A 25,032-nucleotide genomic window follows, 5' to 3' on the forward strand; every position below is an offset into this window, starting at 1 on the left:
GAAGCAGGAAGCAAACGAGGTGTTAAATAAAAAAAAGACGTATTAAGACATGTTATACTGCGCCCCATAAACACAACCAAGCCTAGAAAAGAAAAAAAAACACCATCCCTTTACTACCTTTCTGGGCCTTAAAAATGGTAATTAAATAGCAGCCAATGGAGAGGTCAGAGGGCTCTAGCATTTCATCAAAAATATCTTCATTTGTGTCCTGAAGATGAACGAAGGTCTTACGGGTTCGTTTTATAACGACATGAGAGCGAGTAATTAATGACAGAAATGTTATTTTGGGGTGAACTAACACTTTAACCGGCTCCAGCTCCTCATCACCTCATACGCCCTCTGAGAGTATCAAGGGTGGAACTTCTCCAACAAATCAAAACGTAAGAGAGACGGTAACCCTACCAGTCACAACAGAATGAATGATAACAGAGAAATCTAACAGAGACGTAGGGAAACTCACCACTTGGAGAATGGTTGGGTTGCAGCCAATAATGAAGGGCAGGCTGCGGAAGCCCTTAATGCGATGTGCGATACGGACAGGCAGCTCTTTGTGCAGATACTTGGCACTGCTCTGCAATACATCAAATCACACACAGCTTCATTAGAACTCATAATGAAAAACTGAAGCATTTCTCCAACACTGATGGTACATGCACACTGGTGCGGAGCAGAGCAAACGTTTTCAATTCATTCCTATGGAAGTTGAGGTTCATGCTCAAGTGCATATAAAGCTTCCTTAGGAATGAACTGAAAACGTCTTTGCTTGCACTGTAACAAGTAAAATGGACTTTACAATCACACATATATTATATATATATATATATATATATATATATATATATATATATATATATATATATATATATACACACATACATTATACATACATACACATATATATACATACACATACATATATATATATATATATATATATATATATATATATATATATATATATATATATATATATATATATATATATATATATATATAATCTTATGACGTATCACCTAGGAGATTGGTGATCTGATCTCCAATGCAACAATGATGAAATACAGATAAAATGCAAAGTACTACTAAATGACTACTTTTTAGAAGACCGGGACCAATGTAGGTTGGGATAAATGTAGGACTGCTGACAGGAGTGTGTAATTACCAGAATATGTTGCCCATCAGGAGACTTTCCAGCATACAGCATTGTGGCTGGTGTCAGTCTGACAGAAGGCTGTGGAGGGAACATTGCTGTTAAAAATAGCATATACTTTAAATATAACTGCTTGATTTGATAATGCATGTGCTGAGCGAACTCTTATGAATAACTGAATGATGTCTTTCTTAGGAAATTTACTCAGTTGACCAAGCTATAGTTCAGGGTTTCAGCCCGTTTTGTAAAAATACCATAGCATTTAGTCCAAATCTACTTTGTTTTATAGGATATGAACAAGTGGCAGTTTACACAGTTTTCAAATAAAAACTAAAACTTTTTTTAATTAATTTTGGCCGTTCATTGTTCATTTAAACAATATCATTGTTTTGGGGGCCTGAAAACAAGTTTCAAAGTGCAGTTTTTTGAAAATTATCTCATTATCGTCCCCATTTAAACAACAAAAATGCAAATTTGTGAAGATGTTGATGTCTTGCGCATGCATATTACGTGCTAAGTGTTTCTTTACAAAGTGACATCACCAACTACTGGCCTGGAAGCAGAATACACAGTTTTAGTTGTTTTCACAGATCTGAGTGAACGGGATTGTTTTGAGAAAAAGGTTTCTGTTTTTAGTACATCGTTGTCATGCAAACATACCCTAAATTTATATCCTATGAAGTATGAATGTTATTATCCATGGGTAAAGTTACGCTTATTGATAGCCCTATTTGTAATGAATGGAGTACAGGAAAAATCTATATTTATTTTGTTCAATTCACAATGTTAATATCAAGTCATTAGTTCTTATGTCTTGTCTAACCACAGGGAAGAATGAATGAGACGTCACTGAATAACAGCTTAAATTTTGTTTGGTTTTTCACATGAGCTTATGTACATGCATTAACTACGGCTTCAGAAGACACGAGTCTTAAGTACCTATTTTACACAATCTGCTACATGCCTTCTGCTCTTTAATTGACAGTGCATACTCTTTCAGCTAGTAAAAACCCTTTTAGTATATATCTAAGCATATTTATTAATAAATATAGAGCTTTGATTATAAAACAAAGTATTTAAATATAATCTTAGTACTTGTGTGCATCTCCATATTCTCACTATAAAACACTAATTGGACCATAAAAGCCTGATGTATCAACTACTTAAAAAACATAAATTGCAAAACGTTCTCTCTTTTTTTCGACTATTATTTTTATGACAGGCTTGACGAGTTAAATGTTCCATGAGGGTGAGTAAATTATCATAGAATCTCCATTTGATTAACATAATGTACTTAATGAACCTATTAAGTACAAAAAGAGCAGTGGCAGAGCACAGTGATCACATTGGGTTTTGTTGAGTCACTAGTGCAATCCCAGTGAGATGCTCCAAGTAGGACAGGTTACATAAGGATACCATGCACACCATCATAGACATCCAGACACATGTTTTTAACATGCAATCAAGAACACAAACTAATAAAATGCACTTGTCAACTGGTTGGGGATTCTTGAAGGCTACTGCCCTTGGTGTGACCTGTGAGTGTGTGTAGACCTCATGGCAGTTTAACTGCTGTGCTGACACCCAATCCTAGATCTCTATGTTAGATACAGCAACCAAGACAGTTTAGTTTGCATATTATTGGACAATGGGCCGGGGGTAAAGTAAAATGTTTAAACATTGCAGAAAAAAATATATTATTACTAATCGACATTTTGGTCTAAAGACAAAATGTATATGAACACATTCTGGTTAGGGGTTTATGTCACATCCAACTAAAAATCACCTGATAATTGTAAAAAATATTAAAATTGCTTCAGAAAGTTAAGTTTGATATTTGCAGTGATATTTATTTTAAAGGGTTCAATATTTGGGGGGTATTGTATTCATTTTATGGTTTCAGAAAGCAGTTTATATGATAGAGATTATTAGCAGCTAAATAGCTAATTGACATTTCAACGGACGACTACAGAAATCTCATATGAAAATATTAACTTACCCACTGGACCACTGAAATTATTAAACATTTGAGGCTATATACGACGTCTCAAAAAACTAGTAGCAGCAATAACTAGTTGAGGATCTCGGTCAGTTTAATGACTTCACGAGTAAGTTAACCGTTGAAAGTGTGTTCATTACATTTGGATTAGGCCATCCAAATCATGGATGGAGACCACAGAGTGTCGACCTCCATCATTGCGGGGGTAAAGAGACAACAGTTGACGCAAAACTATCGGGAAATGGTGACTGACCTTCTCGGCAGATGCGTCGATGGCAGACTGATTGTAAAAAGACGTAACGGTTTTGGACCGCTCGCGAGCCAGCTCAGAGTGACTGGACATGGACGATGTAGATCGAAATCTTTTGTCGATGCCATGTAACGTTACTCCGGTCGACTGCGGAGCGGCTGCTTTGGCTGATGGGGATAGAAAGAGCCTGGTCAAGATTATCCTGGAGCCGCCGCTTCCCAGCAGCTCCATGGCCTGGCCCGTAACGCGTCCGCGCATTTTCAAATTCTAACAACGCAAATAACAAACAAAAATCAATCCCTTGTCTGTAGTTTAATATTCGTGCACAAAGGCATGTCTTCTGGCCCCATCACATCACTAGATGTGAAAATACCGTCTCTGTGCTGTGGTGTTTATCTGAAGACACTTGTGATCAGCCAATCAGCGATCAGAGGAGGCGGGGCTTCTGGGTCATCACGACCTCAGCAGCAACGGAAAGCCAATGAGTCACTGCGAAGCAAGGACAATGAGAGAGACAGTACAGGCATGACTGGGAACAGCGCGTACTTCCTTTGACTACACCACATACATTCGCGGATTATATAATAAATATTGCATCGTGTCATCCGCTTCGAAGCGATAACAACATTAAAGAAAGCAAGACTATAATTTATATATGGTATTTATGTGTGCTATTCAAGTTTCTTTTGAAAGGACCAACACCCAATAAACGGAAAGTGGGGTAAATTGTGTCACGTTTTCCTTAAAGGGATAGTCCAACCCCAAACGGCACTGGTTTATTTTATTATTTTATTATTTATGTGGAAAGCTCGTCTCAGTCACCATTTACTTTAATTGTATGGAAAAGGAAATGCAACGAAAGTGAATGGCTGTCAGTCACTGTCATTCTGTTCATATTACACTCAAGTTTAAGTAAGCAAAAATGAGAAAGAAATATAAGCTGAAGTAAATCATTATAGTCCAAACTGAACTTAAAAGAAGGCAGCTATATCATAGATCATAGAAATAGCACAGAACGTAATAATTTACCCCACATAATGTAATGATTTGAATCATTAGGAAATAAATATAATGGAAAGAGAAATGCCAATGCAGAACCAATCCCATTTTAAAGTCTAATTTTGCTTATGTTGACATTTCAATAAACCAGTTAAAGAGATACTCTAACCAAAAAGGGATAGTGAGCTCTAGCATGAGTTGTGAGTAGAGGGAGAGTAGATGATAATTTTTACATTTAGGAAAAGGTTTAATATTCATAATATCAACATTTTAATATTTGTAATATAGCCAGCAAAACAAAACAAAAATCATCATGTTCATTTTTCTATCGCAGGCAGCAGATATGAGATAGCCCTCTATATAAACTTAACCTGCAACAAATATTAGTTTCTAGATTTCTATTTTAGTTTCTTGGTTTTTATTTTAAGTTGTAAAGTTAGTCGGTAATAAAACATTTAGCATATGGCTTAAACAAGCAGGTAGGCTACAGTAGGATATGTAATAATTGTCCTACACCGCAAAAAGTGCTTTTCTTATTTAGTATTTTTTTCTTGTTTCCTGTCCAACTACCTAAAAAATTATTAAATCAAGATTCATTTACTCGTTGTTTTCTGAGGAGAAAATCAAAATGAAGCATTTTTTTGCAGTATATAAGGTATTTTGCAGTATTTCACCATCAATGGTGAAATATGGAAATGCAATGCAAACAATTGAGAGCTGTAGAGGCAGAATCAGACTGCCACACTTTTATATTACACATAGTTCAAGACCAATCCATCTACTTCAGCAACAGGTGTGTATCTGCATCAGTTCAGCAACTAGTCAGATTGTGAACATGTCCTACAACTAAGTGTGAAGCATGAATGAGTCATGTAAATAAGAAAATGGTGTGTGACACCAGTTTATTCATTACAACAAAAACATGAAAACAATTATTTTTTGAACAATGTCATTCTTTTCTGACAGTCTTTTCTCTGAAATGAAATGGGTCCTATTATGTTTTTATTATGCAACTTTTTCTACACTCCAAAGGGAGTTATTCTCTACATCAGTGCCACTGTTTCTGAACTCCCTGAAACACCTCCACTGTAGTCTTTGAGTTTTCTTCCGGGAACAAACACGTCACAATATTCCTCATTTAAATAATTATCTCCCAAGGCATACGCAAAATAAAGGGGTTCAGTTACATTAGTAATGTGTGAAACTCATGATTGTGTCAAGTTGAGTTGAGGTTGTGACAAGTTGAGGTGTGACATTTCAGAAACACGCTTGAAGCAGACCAATCACAACACACTGATTTAGCCGACCTATCAGAGCACACTGTGCTTTTTGGAAGGAGGGTTTTCATAGAGACAAGAACTAAACAAGGTTGCATTTCTTAAAAGCATCATGAGTTAAGTTGATCATAGATGCCACTTGGTGCCACTTTTATATACAGTATATATATTTTTAAAAACTAAAATAAGAAATTATGATTGAGTTTGCAATAACAATTGCCTTCATCTACTAAAACTGGTAACAGGACACATTTACACAATAGCTAAATTAGTCTCTGTCTCTTTGAGACAGTAAGTCTTAAAAACAGGCGAAGTCTTCTTTTTAACTCCTGCACTCCGCACACAATCATGATCTCAATTCAAGTCGAGTTCAGAAATGCAAAGCAATACGTATATTGCCAGCAACTGAATATCTCTGTGCTCAGTGATTGTCTCTCTTCCAAACCACAGCCATGTTCTTGTCAGTAAGGGCAACCAAGTAATGTAGATATGGATCCATGGCAATGCTGTTAATAGAAGGCCCCTCTAATGCACCCATTCCAGCTCTTACCGGTGATGGCCACTCCAGCACCTGAAATAACACAAGCAAATGAGGAAAATTACATCCAGGAGCTTTGTATACAAACATGAACAACAATCACTACTCTAGAGTTAACATGTTGACACGTTCAGTGGATTCAGCGAGTGTCTATACTGTAGCTTACAGGAATATCTTACCTGCAACTGATACCTTAAAGAGCTATAGTTTACTTGATTTAACACATAAATATGTTGATTCAGCAATTTCAAAATAATATTTTTGACTTGAATAAAACCAGTGCATTAGGATGTAAACTCTTTTAGTTTACCATTTTTTTCAGTGAATGCCCTAAAAGATTATTATTAAATCCATACTGTATCGCTCACCCAGCAATGGTTCACTTACCTCAGTGGCTGAGATCGTTTTTCCATTCTTGAAGTTTTTCATCACAGTGTCTGTGATATGGTACATCCATAGTCTGCCTTGCTCATCCCCACACACCACATAACCACAACCTACAAGAAAAACAATCACACATCAGTTTAATCTCACCAGTGATTGGTGCATTATTAATCCTTGTGTGTCAGTTAAAAAAGTTAAATCACAGGTCCATAGAGTTAAAAAATGTCTATGCCCAAAAACTGTGAAGCTTGTTGGAAAGTCATAAAAATGTGAAGCTTGGGAGCACAGACTTAAGTTTAGTCTCGTTTTAAAGAAGACCCTTGGCAGATTATTGTTTAAAAAATGAAGACACAACCAGTTATAGAGGTTTAAGTTTATGTACATTATTTTACATACATATATATTTTATGAAAAGTTAAACTCTAAAACTACTTGAAAATCAAATCCATTAAGTTGTGTTCCAAATTTGATGTTCACATCTCAAAAAATTAGCTTTCATTAAAAAACTATTTTGGGCTCAGTGCCAAATTTTCCCTGTTAGATGCCAGCAAAGCTCCATTAGTATAATCAGTGGTTGGATTCATGATTTGAAGTAGTTTTTCTTTCTTAAATATTACACACATACAAACCACACTCAGACATCCTAACCCATACCAACACAATTATAAGCGTATAATTTATCAATTTGGCTCGAAGCAGAAAACAAAAATAAAAGGAGTTTATTTTTTACCTCAGCTATCGAAAGCACCAGATTCCATCATTTTATAGTTAAAAAAGCAGTTTTAATGGGTTTTAATGCGGAAATCTTTGTCATTAAGGAGGGATCTAATGCTATGTCATGCATTCTGACTTCTTTACACTGTTAAAGAATTGGATTCTTATGCTAACCATGGCCAAACTTTCAAAAAACGAGTTGGAAGTATGACAGAATATTTCTGAGCCAAATACACTCCTTCAGGATTTAAATATGTTTCGGAATGTTTTTTGAGTATGGCCCTGTATGACTTCAGAAATGGAAGAATTCCTTATATGGGCACTTCTCCAGGACAACTGTGAACGCACATCAACCATAGCAAGAGCAAGGGTGCGCCCATCAACGGGCTTCTTTCGAGTTACAGAAGCCGTCGGCAGCGCTGTCATTTTGTTTTTAGACCACAACATTAAAGGGTTACTTCAGCGATTAGCATATGGCTTTGTATCAGTAGAAACCCAGTTGATGGGCGCTTCCTGTTCTCCTGAGTTGTAAGTCGCTTTGGATAAAAGCGTCTGCTAAATGCATAAATGTAAATGTAAACCCTGGAGTATATTCGAATGATTGTGCTTCCCCCTCCTTATCCCCCTGAGACAAAAGATTTATGCATTTTATCTCTGGAAAAAATCCTCCCATGACGCAAATATCGCCAATTTGCGCCATTGGAGGAATTGTTGGCCAGAGGCTAAAGACTACAGCCAGCAGAGGGAGCCATTTCTGCATGTTTTCAACTCGCGCATGGGGGATGGGAGATCACACTCACAGCTTGAAGCTGCAGCCTCAGGCATTCATGTTTAAAGGGATCCCCTGGTGTTGAGACTTGTATGGCTTAATATAACATAAATGATGTCTCTTACTGAATTATGTAGTAGAAAACCCATGAAAGATCTACGTTATTTTAAAAATCGATTTTATATTTGGACCATGGGCGGCGCCATTTTGTTTGTGTTCTAGGTTGATGACGTAGATTGGTTAAACTCCTCAATCAGCTGGCGTTACCCGTAGCTATTTTTACCACAACGCAACTCGAAAATTGTTTCAGAGTTAAACAAAACCAATGAATTGCTTTGTAATTGTACTTAAAACACACTCAAACACAGGGTTGCCAACTTTTAAGTTTAGGTTGGAGTGAGATTTTTTGAGGGCCGGGGGGGGGGGGGGGGGTGATGCTTTTGATCTTGATTCAGTATCAGTTTATATCTAGTATATATACTGTACATAATAATATGTTTGTTTTGGCACTAGTTTAAAGATTTCTTGGGTCAAATTATATGTGCCATTCCTTAATATTCACTTGTGACTGCTTATATAAGTATCATTATTCATTAAAAAGATTAGGATGCAAGTTATTTAAGTTTTGAAATTTCACATTTAAAGAAATTTAGTGTTTGATCATCATATCTAAATATTTATTAGAATGCAAAGACTGCAATATATTTTTGAGCAACTAGATTAGATACATGTATATTTATTAAAGAGCCATAAGGCACCTAATGGCATTACAAATAAACATTAATATTTTTTAGCCACAAAATGACTCTAATTTGCCTCTTTGAATTGGAATTCTCTATTTTAATATTAATTACTACACTAATTGTAATATAAATTTTAGAAGAAATACAAATATTAGAAGAAAAATATTTTAAGTGGTCATTTATTGACAATAATTGTTGCACAAATAGTATTTAGTACCAAAAGATCTCCTCAAAATATTCAATAAATATAATTTAATGAGTATGAGTGTGACCTATTAGTAAGGAATACCTGAGGGCTAAATACAAGAATAACATTAATGTTAACAATGTTGAATCTCTATCACTCTCCATAATAAAACGATCCTGTAAATATGGCTGACTTAATAATCAATAAACACTAACACTATGCTGTACTGTTTACCAAAACTTGCAGCAAACATCTATATGGTGAAACTGTTGTGTATCCGCTTAAGCCATTTAAATTCATTGGCACAGCGCTAGAAGTATTGAGCGCTCATGGGCCACGTGACCAGCGCGCACCGCAGGGAGACGAGAGCATGCAACTCCGCTTTTCAACGACTCTGGCTTTAACATTATGCCACATTAGCGCCAAAACGCTATTTATTGTTTGAATTTCATTAAAACACATTTAAAAAAATTAAAGCTTATAGCTTTGTTTAATATCAAAAGCAGGTTTGGCAATTTGGCGTGAGATTGTGTTGGGCGGAGTGAGAGCGTGAGACAGAGCCTGAAAGCGTGAGTATCACGCCAGATGCGTGAGAGTTGGCAACCCTGTCAAACATACATGTGCACACAAACTCACCTACACAAGTCACAAACAGACCGGCGGGCGCGCACACGACAGACTGCTCTGTCTCAATCGAGATGTTGGGCTGCTCAGTCTCCACGACAGGGGCTGAATCTGAAATCAACCCCCTATACCCTTAAATAGGGCATTATTTGAAGGGACGGCCATTTGTAGTGTTGTCCGACACCATAGTGGACATGTTCGAGTGCAGTGATTCAGTCTCACGTGGCAACGCAATAACGAGTGTACAGCCGATTTACAAACAGCTGTCCGACTTCACGCACTCAAACATACATGTGCACACAAACTCTCTCTCTCTCACAGACTCACACACACCCCAACAGATCGGCGCGAACCCACACACACGCACTGCGTGCGCGCATACATAACCCTTCCCTGTGTTGATATCATAGATAGACTGTTGATATGCAGTAGATTAACTGTAATGCCTAATGTAACCAGCAGAGGGAAATATCTAGGTAGGACGATGGGATAAGGTAACGTGAGGAAGGAGGCAGGATGTTTTGGTGATGATGCATGCGATTGAGACAGAGCAGTCTGTCAGGTGTGTGTGCGCGCCCGCCGATCTGTGACTTGTGTAGGTGAGTTTGTGTGCACATGTATGTTTGAGTGTGTTTTAAGTACAATTACAAAGCAATTCATTGGTTTTGTTTAACTCTGAAACAATTTTGGAGTTGCGTTGTGGTAAAAATAGCTACGGGTAACGCCAGCTGATTGAGGAGTTTAACCATTCTACGTCATCAACCTAGAACACAAACAAAATGGCGCCGCCCATGGTCCAAATATAAAATCGATTTTTTAAATAACGTAGATCTTTCATGGGTTTTCTACCACATAATTCAGTAAGAGACATCATTTATGTTATATTAAGCCATACAAGTCTCAACACCATGGGATCCCTTTAAACGGTGCGGCCAGCAGAGCAAAGTAAGTCTTCTCAAACTAATTCCTATAAAAGTTAAGCTTTTAAAGGGATAAACTGAAAACGCGTCAGACTGAACATGCGCTGTGAATCTATGCCGCGGACGCGTTTACCTCAGCTCTCATCACAAACTCATCCATGACTGTCAATATATCTGACTCCTGCAGCGTTTTGGGCTGTGAGACTCCCTCAGCGGCTAAATCACATATTGTTTGTTTTGTCCCTGTCACAAGTCGAAACCGCAGGTTTTTTGGCAATGATTTTGTTGATAATCGGAGTGTAAGTGCATATAATGTAAACAACACAAACATAAAGTGAATCAAAAGTTATCCAGGGCGGGATAATCCAAAGATGTATTGTGTGTGTGTGTGTGTGTGTTCATGTTCATGTCTCTTTAGCTCAGCCCACCGCACCTTCACAAGCTTAGCTGTTTTCGGAAAGAATCAGTACAGTGTATCTGTCTGTAGGAGCCATTTATACTCACTTTTAGACAGGTTAATTTTGTTATTTCCTATTTTAGCCACTAGAGGGAGCATTGCACTAGGCGTGGCACTTCACCGAGAGTTGAGTATATTTACAGGTGTGGTAATTAGTTAGACAAGGTGTGGATGGCGGGGAACGCACGGTTCTTACCATAGCCGTGAACACCCTTTCCACCAACAGCACAACAACAGTTGTTTATAGCCACACTGGGTGAAGAGCCATTCGATGGACTCCTTTTACCTTTTACCTTTATAATAAATGAGAAAAGAAAGCTAACGTTTGAGCTTGGATTCCTGTTGCTATGAGTTGAGAACACCACGCCATCCATGCCGAGGCTTACAGGATAGCCTCAACACTGTCTTTTAAAAAAATGGTAAGACTAAAGACTCTGTGGAGATATGAAGGATGCAATACCACTATATACTCAAGATTAACTCAAGACTGGCAGAAACTGTGTGTGTATGTACCTTTTAAGGTCCTGAGTGTAAAATGTGTTTCTAGTGTAAAATAGATTTATTAAAAAGAAATGGGGGTGAAATAGTAAATTTTCAATAAAAATACACATTTGTGCCTAAATTTATGCAGTTGGCATTAACAAAATGATACAAAATAACAAAAAGGCAAAAGACAAAAATGGGCATTAGGTTATACAAGGGTTAATGAACACTTCCCAGACAGATTCTACCTATTAGTAATGAGAAGAAGTTGTTTTTTGTTCTTAATATATTTGACCATATAACATTTTGTAAAGACAACATGAATACCTGGACAGGTGCCTAGAGACAGGTATGGGATATCAGTGCTGGACCACTGCAGCTCTGCCAGAACAACAGCTGCAGTCTCTTTTTTTCTGCCATTCCAAGAGGCCCGTGTACCACTCCAGCTCCACAAGTAGATAGACCCCTGCATGTGGCTCTTTGATGCTGGGAGGAAAAATTAGATGCATCATTATCGCCTTCAATATCACACAGAACAAAGGCCACGAAATGTGTTAATGGGATAGTTCATCTAAAAATGAATATTCATAGTGTTAATAAAGAGATTGCAAAATATCCACTATAATTGAGGGCTTTGAAGGGTTAGTTCACTCAAAAATGCAGTGGTAACACTTTAGAATATTGGTCATTATTAGTTACCTACATTAGTTAACATGAATTAATAATGAACTGCACTTATAAAGCATTTATTTATCTTTGTTCATGTTAATTTCAACATTTACTAATGCATTATTAAAATCTTGTTAACATTAGTTAATGCACAGTGAACTAACATGAACAGCTGTTTTGTTATTAACTAACGTTAACAAAGATGAACAAATACAGTAACAAATGTACTGCTCATGGTTAGTTCATGTTAGTTAATACATTAACTAATGTTAACTAATGACTATTATTCTAAAGCGTTATCAATGTAATCAATCATCAATTACTCACTCTCATGTCGTTCCAAACCCAAAAGACTTACATTCAGTTTTCATGTTCACTGATCAATGTAAATAAAAGCCTAAATTAAATCATATAAAGTTCATAATATAAAGCGATCAGGTTTCTTCAGAAGACTTGTAATTGGGCTAAAGCATCATATAGGACTAGCTTCATATGGATTTATTTTACAATCTCTTTATTAACATTTTGAACCATCAGAGTTTCGAGTGAATAGACTTTCAATGGAGGACAAAAAAAGTGACAACCTTGAAGAAATGATCAGTACTTTTTACAAATATGTTTAAGAGGATATATATATATATTGGATGAATAATAATAATTAAAAAAAATCGAAAATAAATGCACCTTCATTTGTAAAATATACATTATATATTAAATGTATTATTTGTTTAACTAGTCTTATATTGTTCTTATCGTTCACTCACCCACTATATCATCTGAGAGGAAGCTCAGTCCGTCAATAGTCCGGTAGGTGTTTTTTTTCTTGTCGTTTTTCTTGTAAATTGGAAACACAATCTCCATCTCCTCGTTTCTGAAAGAAAGAAAAAAAAGCAAATTTCAATAAAGAAACTTTTTTCTTTGCCACATAGATTAATCAGCAGAGGAATGATCATATCTGAACTGATGGAGAACTCAAACCTCTTCTGTGTATTTTTACTGAGCTGGATGTCAAAGACATAGAGCCCCTCATCACAGGCCGAGAGCAGGTGTGTGTCTGGAGACGCGGGGAGCAGAGAGAGATGCAGAGGAGTGGAGCTCGTCTCCAGGACCAGCAGCTTACTGTGGGTAATATAAGAAATACAACAGTTATGAAATAGAAAAGTGTGGTAGATTAAAAAAAATAATAATAATAATTGAAATGCTTTTGAACATAAATGCAGCATGTTAGCAATGCAGTATTAAAAAATTACTCAATAAATAATAACCTGATTTTAAAGTTGTAATCTTGATCCAGTCCACCAATGTCCCACAAAAAGATCTTATTTTCATACGTTCCAGCTGTAAATAGAAACAAAGTGATTTATGTCTATATAGCTAAAATAAGTTGATAATCAGTCTATTCAGTTAATCTCATTAGAGGCTTTTGCACCGGTAGTTACAGGAGCTTAGTTATAGGAGCCCACCAGGGCAAGGCGGTCACCCAAAAACTAAATATTCCCCTAGGGCCATTTTCCTGGTTGCATTTGCGCCGCCATTAGGAACTCTGAAGTGACTTAAGCCTGCCGACAGCGACACAATTTAAGCGTGGCACTCAACTCTGTCTCATAAACGTTGTGAAGTGCCTGGACTTCATCTCGGTCCATCTTTTGCGATTTTCCATGTTTATGGAGATAGTTTGTGGAGTAAGTATTATGGTGGAATGGCTGCCTCCCCCTTATTATCAGTGCCTAACTTAAAGGGATGGTAATAAAGGCCTTCTGAAGCGATGCATTTGTGTAAGAAAAAGATCTATATTTAATGTTATGAAGTAAAATATCTAGCGTCCACCAGGTAACCTTCTGTATTCAACTTACAAAAAACATAAAAAGCGTGGATATTTTTCTTACACAAACTTCACTTCAGATAGTCTTTATTAACCCTCCAGAGCCTTGTGGATTACTTTTATATTGGATAGATGCACTTTTTTGGGGCTTCAAATTTTGGGCTGCCATTCACTGCCATTGTAATGCTTGGACAAGACACAACATTTTTTAATATAACTCTGATTGTATTCGTCTGAAAGAAGAATGTCATATACACTTAAGATGGCTTAAAGGGTTACTTCAGCGATTAGCATATGGCTTTGTATCAGTAGAAACCCTGAAGTATATTCAAATGATCGTGCTCCCCCCTCTTATATCCCCCTGAGACGAGAGATTTATGCATTTTATTTCTGGAAAAATTCCTCTCGTGACGCAAATTGACGATAATTGCGTAACGAGAGGAATGTTTGCCCAGAGCCTAAAGACTACAGCCAGCAGAGGGAGCCATTTCCGCATGTTTTCAACTCGTGCATGGGGAATGGAGATCACACTTACAGCACAGCTCAGCTACAGCCATTAATTTAAACGGATGCTAAGCAATGGCAAAAAAGGCAGGTCCAAGGCACTCAGTTAAGTAAAGGATGAGGAAATAATTAAAAAGCCTTTATTTGGTATGGCTTAAATCATTTTAAATTACAGATTTTAGATTAGATTAGACCAATTTGGGTCGAAACATGTTGGCTCTTGTAATTTAAAATGATTTAAGCCATACCAAATAAAGGCTTTTTAATTATTTCCTCATCCTTTACTTAACTGAGTGCCTTGGACCTGCCTTTTTTGCCATTCGTCTTTTCCCTTTCCCAAGAGCACCGATTACAGACTATTTAAACTCCACCAGAGCGCCGGGTTGAATCTGTTACAGGATGCTAAGCAATGTAAGTGTTTTAACTTCTCGAATTAATTTCTATGAAAGTTAAGCTTCCAAAGGCATGAACTGAAAACGCGTTGTGAATGTATGCCGCGAACGTGGTCGCGATTACCTCAGCTCTCATCACGAGAGCTAGCCTAGAAATCTAGACGCACCCTAGCGGCAGCAAATTTAATTTGCCCGCAAGTGTGGTCTAGCAACTCTCAATTTCTATCTGAGCTGTATTCCTCAGAATCTGGACGGCCCAATCACATCGTGTAGGTAGGCTATAGAGTCGGCGGGCGGGGCCATAATGACGAGGGCCGAGTTGCGTTTGCGTGCTTCTAGTAACACAGTCTTCTAGTAAACACAGAAACTGGCGAACGGCGGCGGTCTTTCGAATCAGCTCTGCCCGCGCCTCCGGAAGACTTGGAGTTAAGCTTTCCTCTGAGAAAAGAACAAAGAGCGGCACTGAAGTCATTCTTAAAAAGGGAAGATGTGTTCGGAGTTTAGCCGACCGGATACGGTGCCCGACCATACAGGGCAGTGAAGCATTCTGGGAATTGTAGTTTTTCATCCCCATGAGACAAAAATACATTTTCTGTCTTTTCTCAGTCTAGAAAGCACCAAATTCAAAAATAATTTCACATTTCTACTACATTAATGACCCAGTTTAAATACAGATTAATCTTCCCAGCGCTGAAGTACCCCTTTAAGGGTGAGTAAATTATGGGACACATTTCATTTTTGGGTGAACTATCCATTAAATCGCCACCCTTGGCCAGGTTCCTGACTGGAGTGGGTGTGTGAGAGAGAGGAGGGATGCTGTAACAACCAGGACTGACAACGCGTTATGAGGCACAGCTAAAGTAAATGAAGCGCTGTCACTGCCGCTGTTAAATGCAAAGCACACTTCCCCTCAAGGGACCTCTTTTCCCTGTGCATGCACGCTTGTGTCATCCTAGGCCTAGTAGGGGAGAGGGAAGTGGGGAGGGATTCCCGAATTACCGGACTAGCCCCGAGCAGGAAGCAGGCCGCCCTGCCTCTCAAACACTGCGGTTCCAGGCAAGCCGAGCCGCCGCCCCTCACGCCCCACTTTTTTCCCTTAGACACTTAATTCCCTTTTGGACATTTTTATGTTGTATTCATTTTAATAAATGGCTCTCTGAGGCCTGACTCTACACCCACTGTGCTTGATGCTTGCTCCTCCCACCTCGGTATATATAAACTGAGTTTACACTGATTTTTAAAAATGGCGGGTACTGCTGTATCCTATAGCATGCATTGGCCAATCAACTTACACTTACGTCTCAAGTATTTCCTATTTGTATTAGTTAATTTAGTCCTATAATTAGAAGCCGTTCCTAGAACAAAAATAATTCCCAGATCCAGCAGTGTGAACACGCCAAGTAATGGGAACAATAGTTATAGGAACTATAAAAACGTCCCTCTGGTGTGAAAGCCCCTATTGTATTAACTGTTTGTTTTACTCACTGAAGAGAAAGCTAGCGTTGCTTGGACTGAAGCGCATTATGGAAATGGCACGCCGACTGGCACGAAACTCTCCGAAAGCCAGGTTGACTCTGGGGTGGATGAGTTTTACAAGACCCCTCTTTCCCCCAGCAGCCAGGATATTGCAGGGTCGGCTAGAGCCACCTGTCCTGGACATCAGCACCGTGGACCATGTTAGCGAGAAGAACTCCTACAAGACAACAGGGAATGCAACATTAAATTTACAGGCAGTGGATGCCAGTTAACTGCAGACTATAGCCTTTAACTCCTGCAGTTAAATGAGTTGGTTTGTGTGACAACAAACCAAATAAAAAAATGGAAATAGATTTGTTGGTGGCTATGTTCAGAATTGAATACAGTACTGTATATCTATAGTGTATCTATAATTACACTGGTGACCCTTCCCAAAAGCCTTAATCCATCCTTAAACCTACCCATATCATCAAACCTGCGCCTGCCCCATCTGACCTCTTATCAGATATTGGTTTGTAATATGGGATCATCAATAAACATTTCAAGAATTGCAAGCAAAACTGTCATTTATAAGATTATATAATAAAATTACAATCTTAATAGAACAAAATGCAGTTCTTTTTTTTTTTTTTTACTGATTTGATTGTTGCTTTCCTGATAATGTATTCCAGTAAACTTTATTCCTTCACTTTCAAACACCTACATTTTCAATTTAAACTGTAGTTTAAACTGAATAATCCCCCCCCCCCCCCCCTGTTAATGTTATTGTTGTTATTGGCATAAAAACATGTTCTTTTATTGTTGTGATATGAAATTGAACAAAAACAGAGGTACAATATTAACTAAACATCAGTTCTACTTGTCGGTTATCAGACATACACATACAAATAATCAATACCCGTGAAGAACAAATCTCTCTAATATATTAATTATAAATGGACTATATTGTATTTGTTTGAAATAATATTTCTCAAAGTCTGCTTTGTTGAAGACTGAACTTATGCAAATTCTGTAGGTCACTCCGGTACGCATATGGAAAATTGTGTACATTCTCGATAACGCAGAAATAACAGAACTGAGGTTTGATTTTCTGAATAGTCAGTGTATTCCAGGTCTCATCCTGTCATGCAGAAAACTGATTGGTCTATACACAAACACCGCCTGGTGGTAAGAGACGGTATTGCACAGAACTTCTTCGCACTCACTTCACCAGGAACCTTGTATTTCTTCAGCACATGTCCTGACTCGCAGTCAATCACGCACAAAGTTTCCCCCCCACATGTGGCAACTGTCCGACACCCATCTCTGGTATCTAAAAGATTCAAAGCAATTGCAGACATTTAAGAGCAAAAATAAATTCAAGCCAACAGCTGATTTCATGTAACTGAATTACTTGACAGTGCTCACCACCACCACTGCAATCCTGCGGGGGCTCAAAAGCACAGGCCCAAAGCTGAGTGCTGAAGTCGTCGGGACTGTCCTGTCGGCTGTGACACTGCAGGACATGGAACGGTTGCAGACTCACCGGCTCCTGTAACGGCAGGGGAGAGAGACGCACATTAACGATGCGCTAATGAGTGTGTGCTGAGCAAACAACAATACACACAATACACTCACAGTAAGGGAACAATAGGAATCCACACCTTGAGAGTGATTCAGTGAATATAGACATGCAAATACAATAATCTGGTGCAATCAGGAAATTGCTTAGACCAAAACTATGGTCAGAAAGTGGATTAAAGTTCAAAAACAACAAATAATAGTATATGAGATAAATTAACAGAATAAATGCAGTTTACATTACATGTTTGAAATATATATTTATAGATATTTTTTAAAGTCATGTGGTCTAAGTAGCCTAATAAGAAACTAATATGCCATATTTTCATTACATCTCAAAAACATCAATACATATTTTAAAAAAAAATGTTCAAGGTATTTTACAAATATCAAATTATTTATGGATAAAAAAAATATAATTAAATAGGGGGATAAGCCACATGGTATTTTACAAACTAATCCAACTTTATTTTGTATTAAAAAAATGTATCTTGGCACAGCAGGGCTCCTGTCTATGATAAAATGTCTAGTTTTATGTTTTTTTCCCTGCATGTTGGTCACACCACATGACTTTAATTTGGCATTGAAAAATCATACATTTATATTTTAACCAATCAAAAACATGTATTTGTTTAAATTAAATGAAAAGTAATAAATACTGAAATAATAATTATAAAAGATTATGCTAAATTACTAGGCTTTCAAGAATTTGATTCTTCTATACGAGGTGTTTTTTCTTTATTATAATCTGAAGACCTTGACTTAAAAAATAGTTAAGTCAATAGTTAATAGACTAAAAAATAGTCATAATTCAGCAGGTTTTTAATTTCTCATCATAGTTGTCATTGGATATTTAAGTCATTGGATGGATTGTTAATGTATCCTTTAAAAGCGTCCTATTATGCTTTTTACATTACATTACTTAATTTAATGTTATGTTTCTGTTGAGCATGAAAAGGTCTGCAAAGTTACAAAGCTACTCCAAAGGGAGTTATTCTCTACATCAGTGCGCACTGTTTCTGAACTCCCTGAAATGCCTCCATTGTAGTCTCGAGTTTTCTTCCGGGTAAGTACGTCAAAAATTTTCTTATTCAATTAATTCCCGCCCAAAGCATTTGCCCAGTGACATTTCCACGCTCGAAGCAAATGTGCCCAAAGCAGTTGACCAATCACAACACACTGGTCCAGCAGACCAATCAGACAGAGCACAATGTGCTTTTATAAGGAGGACTTCATTGAGACAGGAGCAAAACAGAGAGATACTGTCAGACTGGGAAGAGAGTGCTGCAATGTCAAATATGATGACAAAAAGTATGTTTATTTTTGAACATTCAAGCCGAAAACGTATTCAAGTACACCCAAAAAACAACAGGCATATTAGGACCCCTTTAATAAATGAATAGATATACAGAAGAAATTATGCATCATGTCTTTGACCCACCTGAGGAACATGGAGTTTGACTCTGGTAGTTTTCCGGGGTGTGTCGGCAGTGGTCCGTTTGCTTCGTTGAGCTGTATTCTGATCTTTAACAGTTTTTCTCGGGCTCTCACATTTGGCCGGCCTTGATGTGGGCTAGAGACGCCTGTGCTCTTAGCTGCTTTTCTGGGCTTTCAGTTTTACTAACAACTTTCTGAGAAATATTTTCCAGGCGGCTTGATTTCCTTGGACTTCCCTCTGGAGTATCCACACTGGTTATTCTGGCATGCTTTCTGGGGCTGGACAATATAGGGTCGTTTTTCTGTGGAGTGCTCAGCACTCGTGTGGATTTTCGTGGACTAGCCTCAACTGGAGCTGCGCTCGTTAAGCGACTCGACTTTCGTGGACTGGCCTCTGCAGACACGTCTGTGTTATTTCGGGTTCTTTTCAGAGGACTTGCGATACTGTTACCACCAAGATCACGAGTCCTTCTCTCTGCTTGAGTCTGTGTTGTGTAAAAAAAAGATTTTATTAGTTTTTTCATTTCTATTGTATTATAGTCTAATGTTTTTCAAACAGCTTGAATGGAAAAATCATTTTAACTCTATAAAGCCCATAGTATTATATGTAATAGGCAGATTTCTAAAGCCTCTAAATGATCAAACATTTGTCAATGTCAATGTCAGCTTTATTTATATAGCACCATTCAAACAACACACGTTGACCAATGTGCTTTACAACATCTATATATAAAAGAAATAAAAACAATAGTAATGACAATACACATAATAATCATAATAAAATTATTCTCTATCTCTATGTATTAATATCTATTTTAATACTAGGGATGCGCCATGGAAAACAAGCGAGTCTTAAGTTGTATTTTAAAAACATGTATGGAATCAGCATCCTTGACATTTATTGGTAAGCTATTCCAAAGTCTAGGTGCTACTGCCGCAAATGCACGATCCCCTTTCCGGCTTAATTTAGTCCTTGGAATTTTAAGCAAATATTGAGTTGTTGATCTCAGTGTTCTTCCTAATTGAAGTTTAATTAACAGGTCTGATAAATAAGACGGTGCAAGGCCATGCAGAGATTTGTATACAAGTAGTACTGGGAGCCAATGTAAAGAGACTAGCGACGGAGTGATGTGTCCATGTTTTTTAATATTCATTAATAATCTCGCAGCAGATTTTTTTTGACCTTCTGCAGCCATGCAATAGAGGCTTGACTAATTCCTTTATATAAAGAATTACAGTAGTCCAGTCCTGAAGATATAAGAGCGTGGATTGCAATTTCGAGACTCTTAAATGTCTCGAAATTGCAAACATTTCTCGTAGTAAACATTACTACGAGTAAAAAAATGTCTCGTAGTAAACATTTGTTGAAAAAATTATTGATATTGAAACGCTGATTGATATTTCATACTTTATTAGCAAGTAAAATGCCTTTTCATTGTAAAAACTTCCTACTGCAGGTCAAGTTTTTTTGCTGTGAAATCTTTACTGATTTTTATTTAAAAAAAAAAGTTTTTAAATTGTAAGAAATATTTCAAGATGAGCAGCACCTACTGGACTGAATTAGTTTTTCTTGATTATCCATAAATCATTTTATATTTCAGTAGTAAATATGATACATCAGACTTCTGAGGAACATTTATTTGTATGTAGCATCATAGGTTTTGCCCTGATGGTTTTGATCTGATTATCAGAGCTTTGATCATAAAATGTATGCATAGAAATATATCTTACTAAAAACCCATTCACACTGAGAGAAAGAGAGAGAGAGAGAGAGAGAGAGAGAGAGAGAGAGAGAGAGGAAGAGAGAGAGAGAGAGAGAGGAGGAGAGAGAGAGAGAGAGAGAGGAGAGAGAGAGAGAGAGAGAGAGAGAGAGAGAGAGAGAGAGAGAGAGAGAGAGAGAGAGAGAGAGAGAGAGAGAGAGAGAGAGAGAGAGAGAGAGAGAGAGAGAGAGAGAGAGAGAGAGAAATAATATCTTTGGAATCACTTTCAGAATGATTTCTTTTCCAACTGATGAGCAATAAATACATTGACAGCCAAACTAAATCTAACCAGCTTTAAAGAGCTCAAGTATTTAAAGTGGCAGGACAAAACTTCAGCGCTCTTATACGAAAGTGTGTGTCGGTGTGGACGGTAATATTGTTATTGTTAAAAATTATTCTCGATGTGAACAGGCCTTAAAGGTGCATTATGTAACATTTCCATCCTCTAGAGGGTACCTATTCAAAAAAAAGGCGTAGTTTGATGACGCCATGACAGACATGTGGTCTTCACCTCACAGCCGGTGGGAAAGAATCGGGATAGAACTCGGGCAGAAATCATGTTCATGGATGCGATTATTAACGTTACTGTAGTGTGAAGCAGAGCAGGACCGAGTGTTGAGGAGCTGAGCAAGGCAGCTGGAGCGATTGTTAATAAGACTTTTATTATGCCCCAGTCGCCGGCGCCATTTCTGCTTTTCCGGTCATGAGTATAAGGTAACGCAGCTCTGTTTATCATATAAGATACATCTGAGTGTGTTTAAAATGACGTTATGACGTTACTCTGTGCGTTTTCTCAGCGGCTGCTGTGTTTAGTAAGAGTAAAGTGTTTCTGCAAAATAAAACTGGAAACTGAGGGTAACGCAGATATGACACAAATGACAGGAGACTCCCTCAGACGTCCCGGTTCATTGGTTAAAATAGCAATTTTCTCACGATTTACAAATAGTTGGGATATTGTAAGTACTCAACTGAACAAAATACACAACACTAAGCCTAGTGGATTTTGGATATTATACTTTAAAAATGTCACATAGTGCACCTTTAAAACATATTTTTGGGAAATATAGACTGTCAACTGATATTTACATGCAGATTATGCAAGTGGTCTGGTACACTGTTATAAAGATCTCATTGATTTACATTAGAAGCTATTAAAATTACAATTTTTTTGGCCACATAAATATCAGCAACTGCATTAAATTGCATATTTTTGCTCAGTTTGGGAGTCTGAATAATATACATAAGTGTTTGAGTGATTTAAATTAAACCGTACCATTTAAAAAAATTGATTTGATTTGGCGTTACATCAAAAAAATTATGCCACTGGCTTTACCTCATTCTCCTTTGTTGGAGTTATGTCTGTGACTTTGCTTCCTTCTTCACTGCACGTTAGTGACTTTAGATATTCCTTTGCAATCGCTTCAAGCTAAAAAAAAAAGCAGAAACAAAAGGAGTTCAAATGCAACCACAGAGACACAACGATATAGATTTCTATTAATGCAAAAATCCACACGAGGACCCAGTGACAGCAATAAACAGGCAAGAGTACCAACCCTCCACTTTGTGTAATCACCCAAGGAACTGGGGCCGTATTTGATTTGGCTGTAGACAGCATTGACAAAACTCTTCTCGACAGCAGCCAGACTCTGTGCCGTAATGGGATCAGGGAGACTGAAGCTTCGTTCCCACAAACCAATCACCTGAAGAAGGTCAAAAAACATTGAAGAAATAAGATCGCAATGTCATGTGATCCTTAAAAATGTGCAAACTAACTTACATTAACAGACAGAAATATTACATGCATGAAAATGATATGAATTAGTGTAAAAGTCAGTTCTCACCCTTTTCCTGAGGATCTCAGTGCTGCCATGGCGAATATGATGGGCTGTAGAGCTGATATCCTTCCCATTGAACACCCTCAGTTTAGGTAACATGAAGATCACTTTGTGTTCATCATTGACCTAAATAAAAAATAAAAAAATAATTCACAGAGAGCAAGAATTATAGTGTCTACAAACGCCACTGCTGATGCTCTGGATTGAAGATAAATACAAGGGTTTTTATTTTAAAGTGTGATTCTCACTGTGAGGTAGAGGTTGTCCTCAAGTCTAAGTTCTTCGATGTTTCTCAGGGCTTCCAGTGACGCCACATCCTCCATATCGTTGTTTGAGCAGTTGAGGATTTTCAGGCAGGGTAGAACGAGGCCTTTGGGAATCTCCTGCAACATGTTCCCAGACAAATCCAACTGCTCTAGACTGCAGAGTTTAGAGAGCAGAGGAACAGGCAGATCCTCGCTCTTCAGACCCATCCGCGAGAGACTGAACAGAGAATACATGTATATTTCAGATCAAATATGCCAGACAATTCTGTTTTTATAACCTAAGGATTTAAATAGAATTCAAATAGAAAGTTCTCTTTTTTTATACACTGGCGGTAAAATTACGATTTATTAATGTTTTTGATAGATTTGTCTCTTCTGTTCACCAAGGCTGAATTTATTAAAATACAGTAATATTAGGCTACTATATTTTAAAATATCTGTTTTCCATTTAAATATAATTTAAAATATAATTTATTCCTGTGAAGCAAAGCTGAATTTTCAGCATCTCCAGTAATATGCTAATTAAGTACTCAGCTATAATTTATTATTTGAGCTCAATTATTAATAATGGTTCTTATTGATACCAATGTTGAAAATTAGTTTTTGCTGCTTAATACTGAAAATTGAGCATTTGAATTAGAAATATTTTGTAACATTATACATGTCTTTACTGTCAAAAAAATCTACTTACCTCACACTTGTGTATTAAATTCTATTTTTTATGTATGTATCTTATTTACCCCAAACTTTGAAATGGTAGTGTATTACGGTTTCCATAAAAAATGGTTTTTAACATGGATAATAATATGAGACAAATCAGCACATTACAATGATTTCTGAAGAATCGTGTGACACTGAATACTGGAATAATGATGATTGTAAATTCAGCTTTGCCATCACAGAATAAATTACATTTAAATATATATTAAAGGATTAGTTCACCCCAAAATTAAATTGATGTCATTAATGACTCACCCTAATGTCATTCCACACCCGTAAGACCTTTAAGATAGTTTTAAGTTTAAGACTAAATATAAACTATCTTAAACTGTGTCTGACATCAATTTCATTTTGGGTGAACTAACCCAGGTTCGTTTTAAATTGACATAATATTTCACAATATTAATATTTTAGTGTATTTATGCTCAAAAAAACTGCAGCATTGGTGAGACTTTCAAAAACATTGTTATAATAATTTTTAAAAAAAAAACGTTTGACCTACATCATAGTGTGCCTTAAAATAACAAAAATATCTTTCTTACTTGAGGGTCTTGATCTGGTCCAGTTTGTTAGTCTTTTGGAGAGCTTTTCTCCAGCAGGATCTTCTCTGTTATCTTCTCCATGGCTACACACAGTGAAAGTGTGAGTAGTGTGTTTAGTCAGACCTTATAAAGGTAGGCTGGAATGATTGCAGGTTTCAGAGACTTTGTAGATCTCTTGCTATTGGGTATTTATATGTCAGAAACTTGTATTGTTATGTAATGATACAGGACAAGTGGTCTATTCACACCCTGCGGGGGCTCTGAACACAGGAGATTACCCTAAAACTTTTATAGAGACCAGAGAGCAACATCACTTACATTGAGAAAACACTGGGAAATGCAACCGAAATATTTTGGGAAACACTATAATTCCCAAAAGAAATGTCTAAATATACAACTTAATCAAAAGTTACATTACATTACTTTTTTGTCAGGTTTAAACTATATTACTCAAAACAATATTGTTGTTAAAATCATGCTAAAGCCGAATTTGAAAACAAAGATTACATATTGTTTATATTTACGTAATAACGTAGCTGTCAACTTAAGACGTTAACA

General features: G+C 37.1%; 2 protein-coding genes across 2 annotated transcripts in view; both read right to left on the bottom strand.

The window, feature by feature from the left end:
• bckdk (branched chain ketoacid dehydrogenase kinase) overlaps positions 1-3,810 on the bottom strand; it is a 38,430-nt gene extending 34,620 nt beyond the window's left edge. Inside the window, exons 1-3 of the mRNA XM_067437764.1 lie at positions 3,400-3,810; positions 1,160-1,228; positions 461-571 (exon numbers count right to left, since the gene is read on the bottom strand). Of these exons, the coding sequence (XP_067293865.1) occupies positions 461-571; positions 1,160-1,228; positions 3,400-3,654 (435 nt within the window). The 5' untranslated portion in view covers positions 3,655-3,810. The remainder of the gene's footprint in view (positions 1-460; positions 572-1,159; positions 1,229-3,399) is intronic.
• A 1,471-nt stretch (positions 3,811-5,281) lies between these two features.
• On the bottom strand, positions 5,282-24,555 carry lrwd1 (leucine-rich repeats and WD repeat domain containing 1). Its single transcript, XM_067439934.1, is given in 17 exon segments — positions 5,282-6,243; positions 6,598-6,707; positions 11,819-11,977; positions 12,925-13,031; positions 13,139-13,279; positions 13,426-13,498; positions 16,364-16,571; positions 17,560-17,666; positions 17,762-17,885; positions 19,356-19,487; positions 19,489-19,836; positions 22,445-22,537; positions 22,665-22,811; positions 22,953-23,072; positions 23,195-23,429; positions 24,475-24,512; positions 24,514-24,555. Coding segments are annotated over 17 exon segments (2,334 nt in total). The 3' UTR covers positions 5,282-6,093.
• Between the last annotated feature and the right edge of the window lie 477 nt (positions 24,556-25,032).

Source organism: Pseudorasbora parva, chromosome 3 (assembly GCF_024679245.1).
Source record: "Pseudorasbora parva isolate DD20220531a chromosome 3, ASM2467924v1, whole genome shotgun sequence".
Taxonomy (NCBI): domain Eukaryota; kingdom Metazoa; phylum Chordata; class Actinopteri; order Cypriniformes; family Gobionidae; genus Pseudorasbora; species Pseudorasbora parva.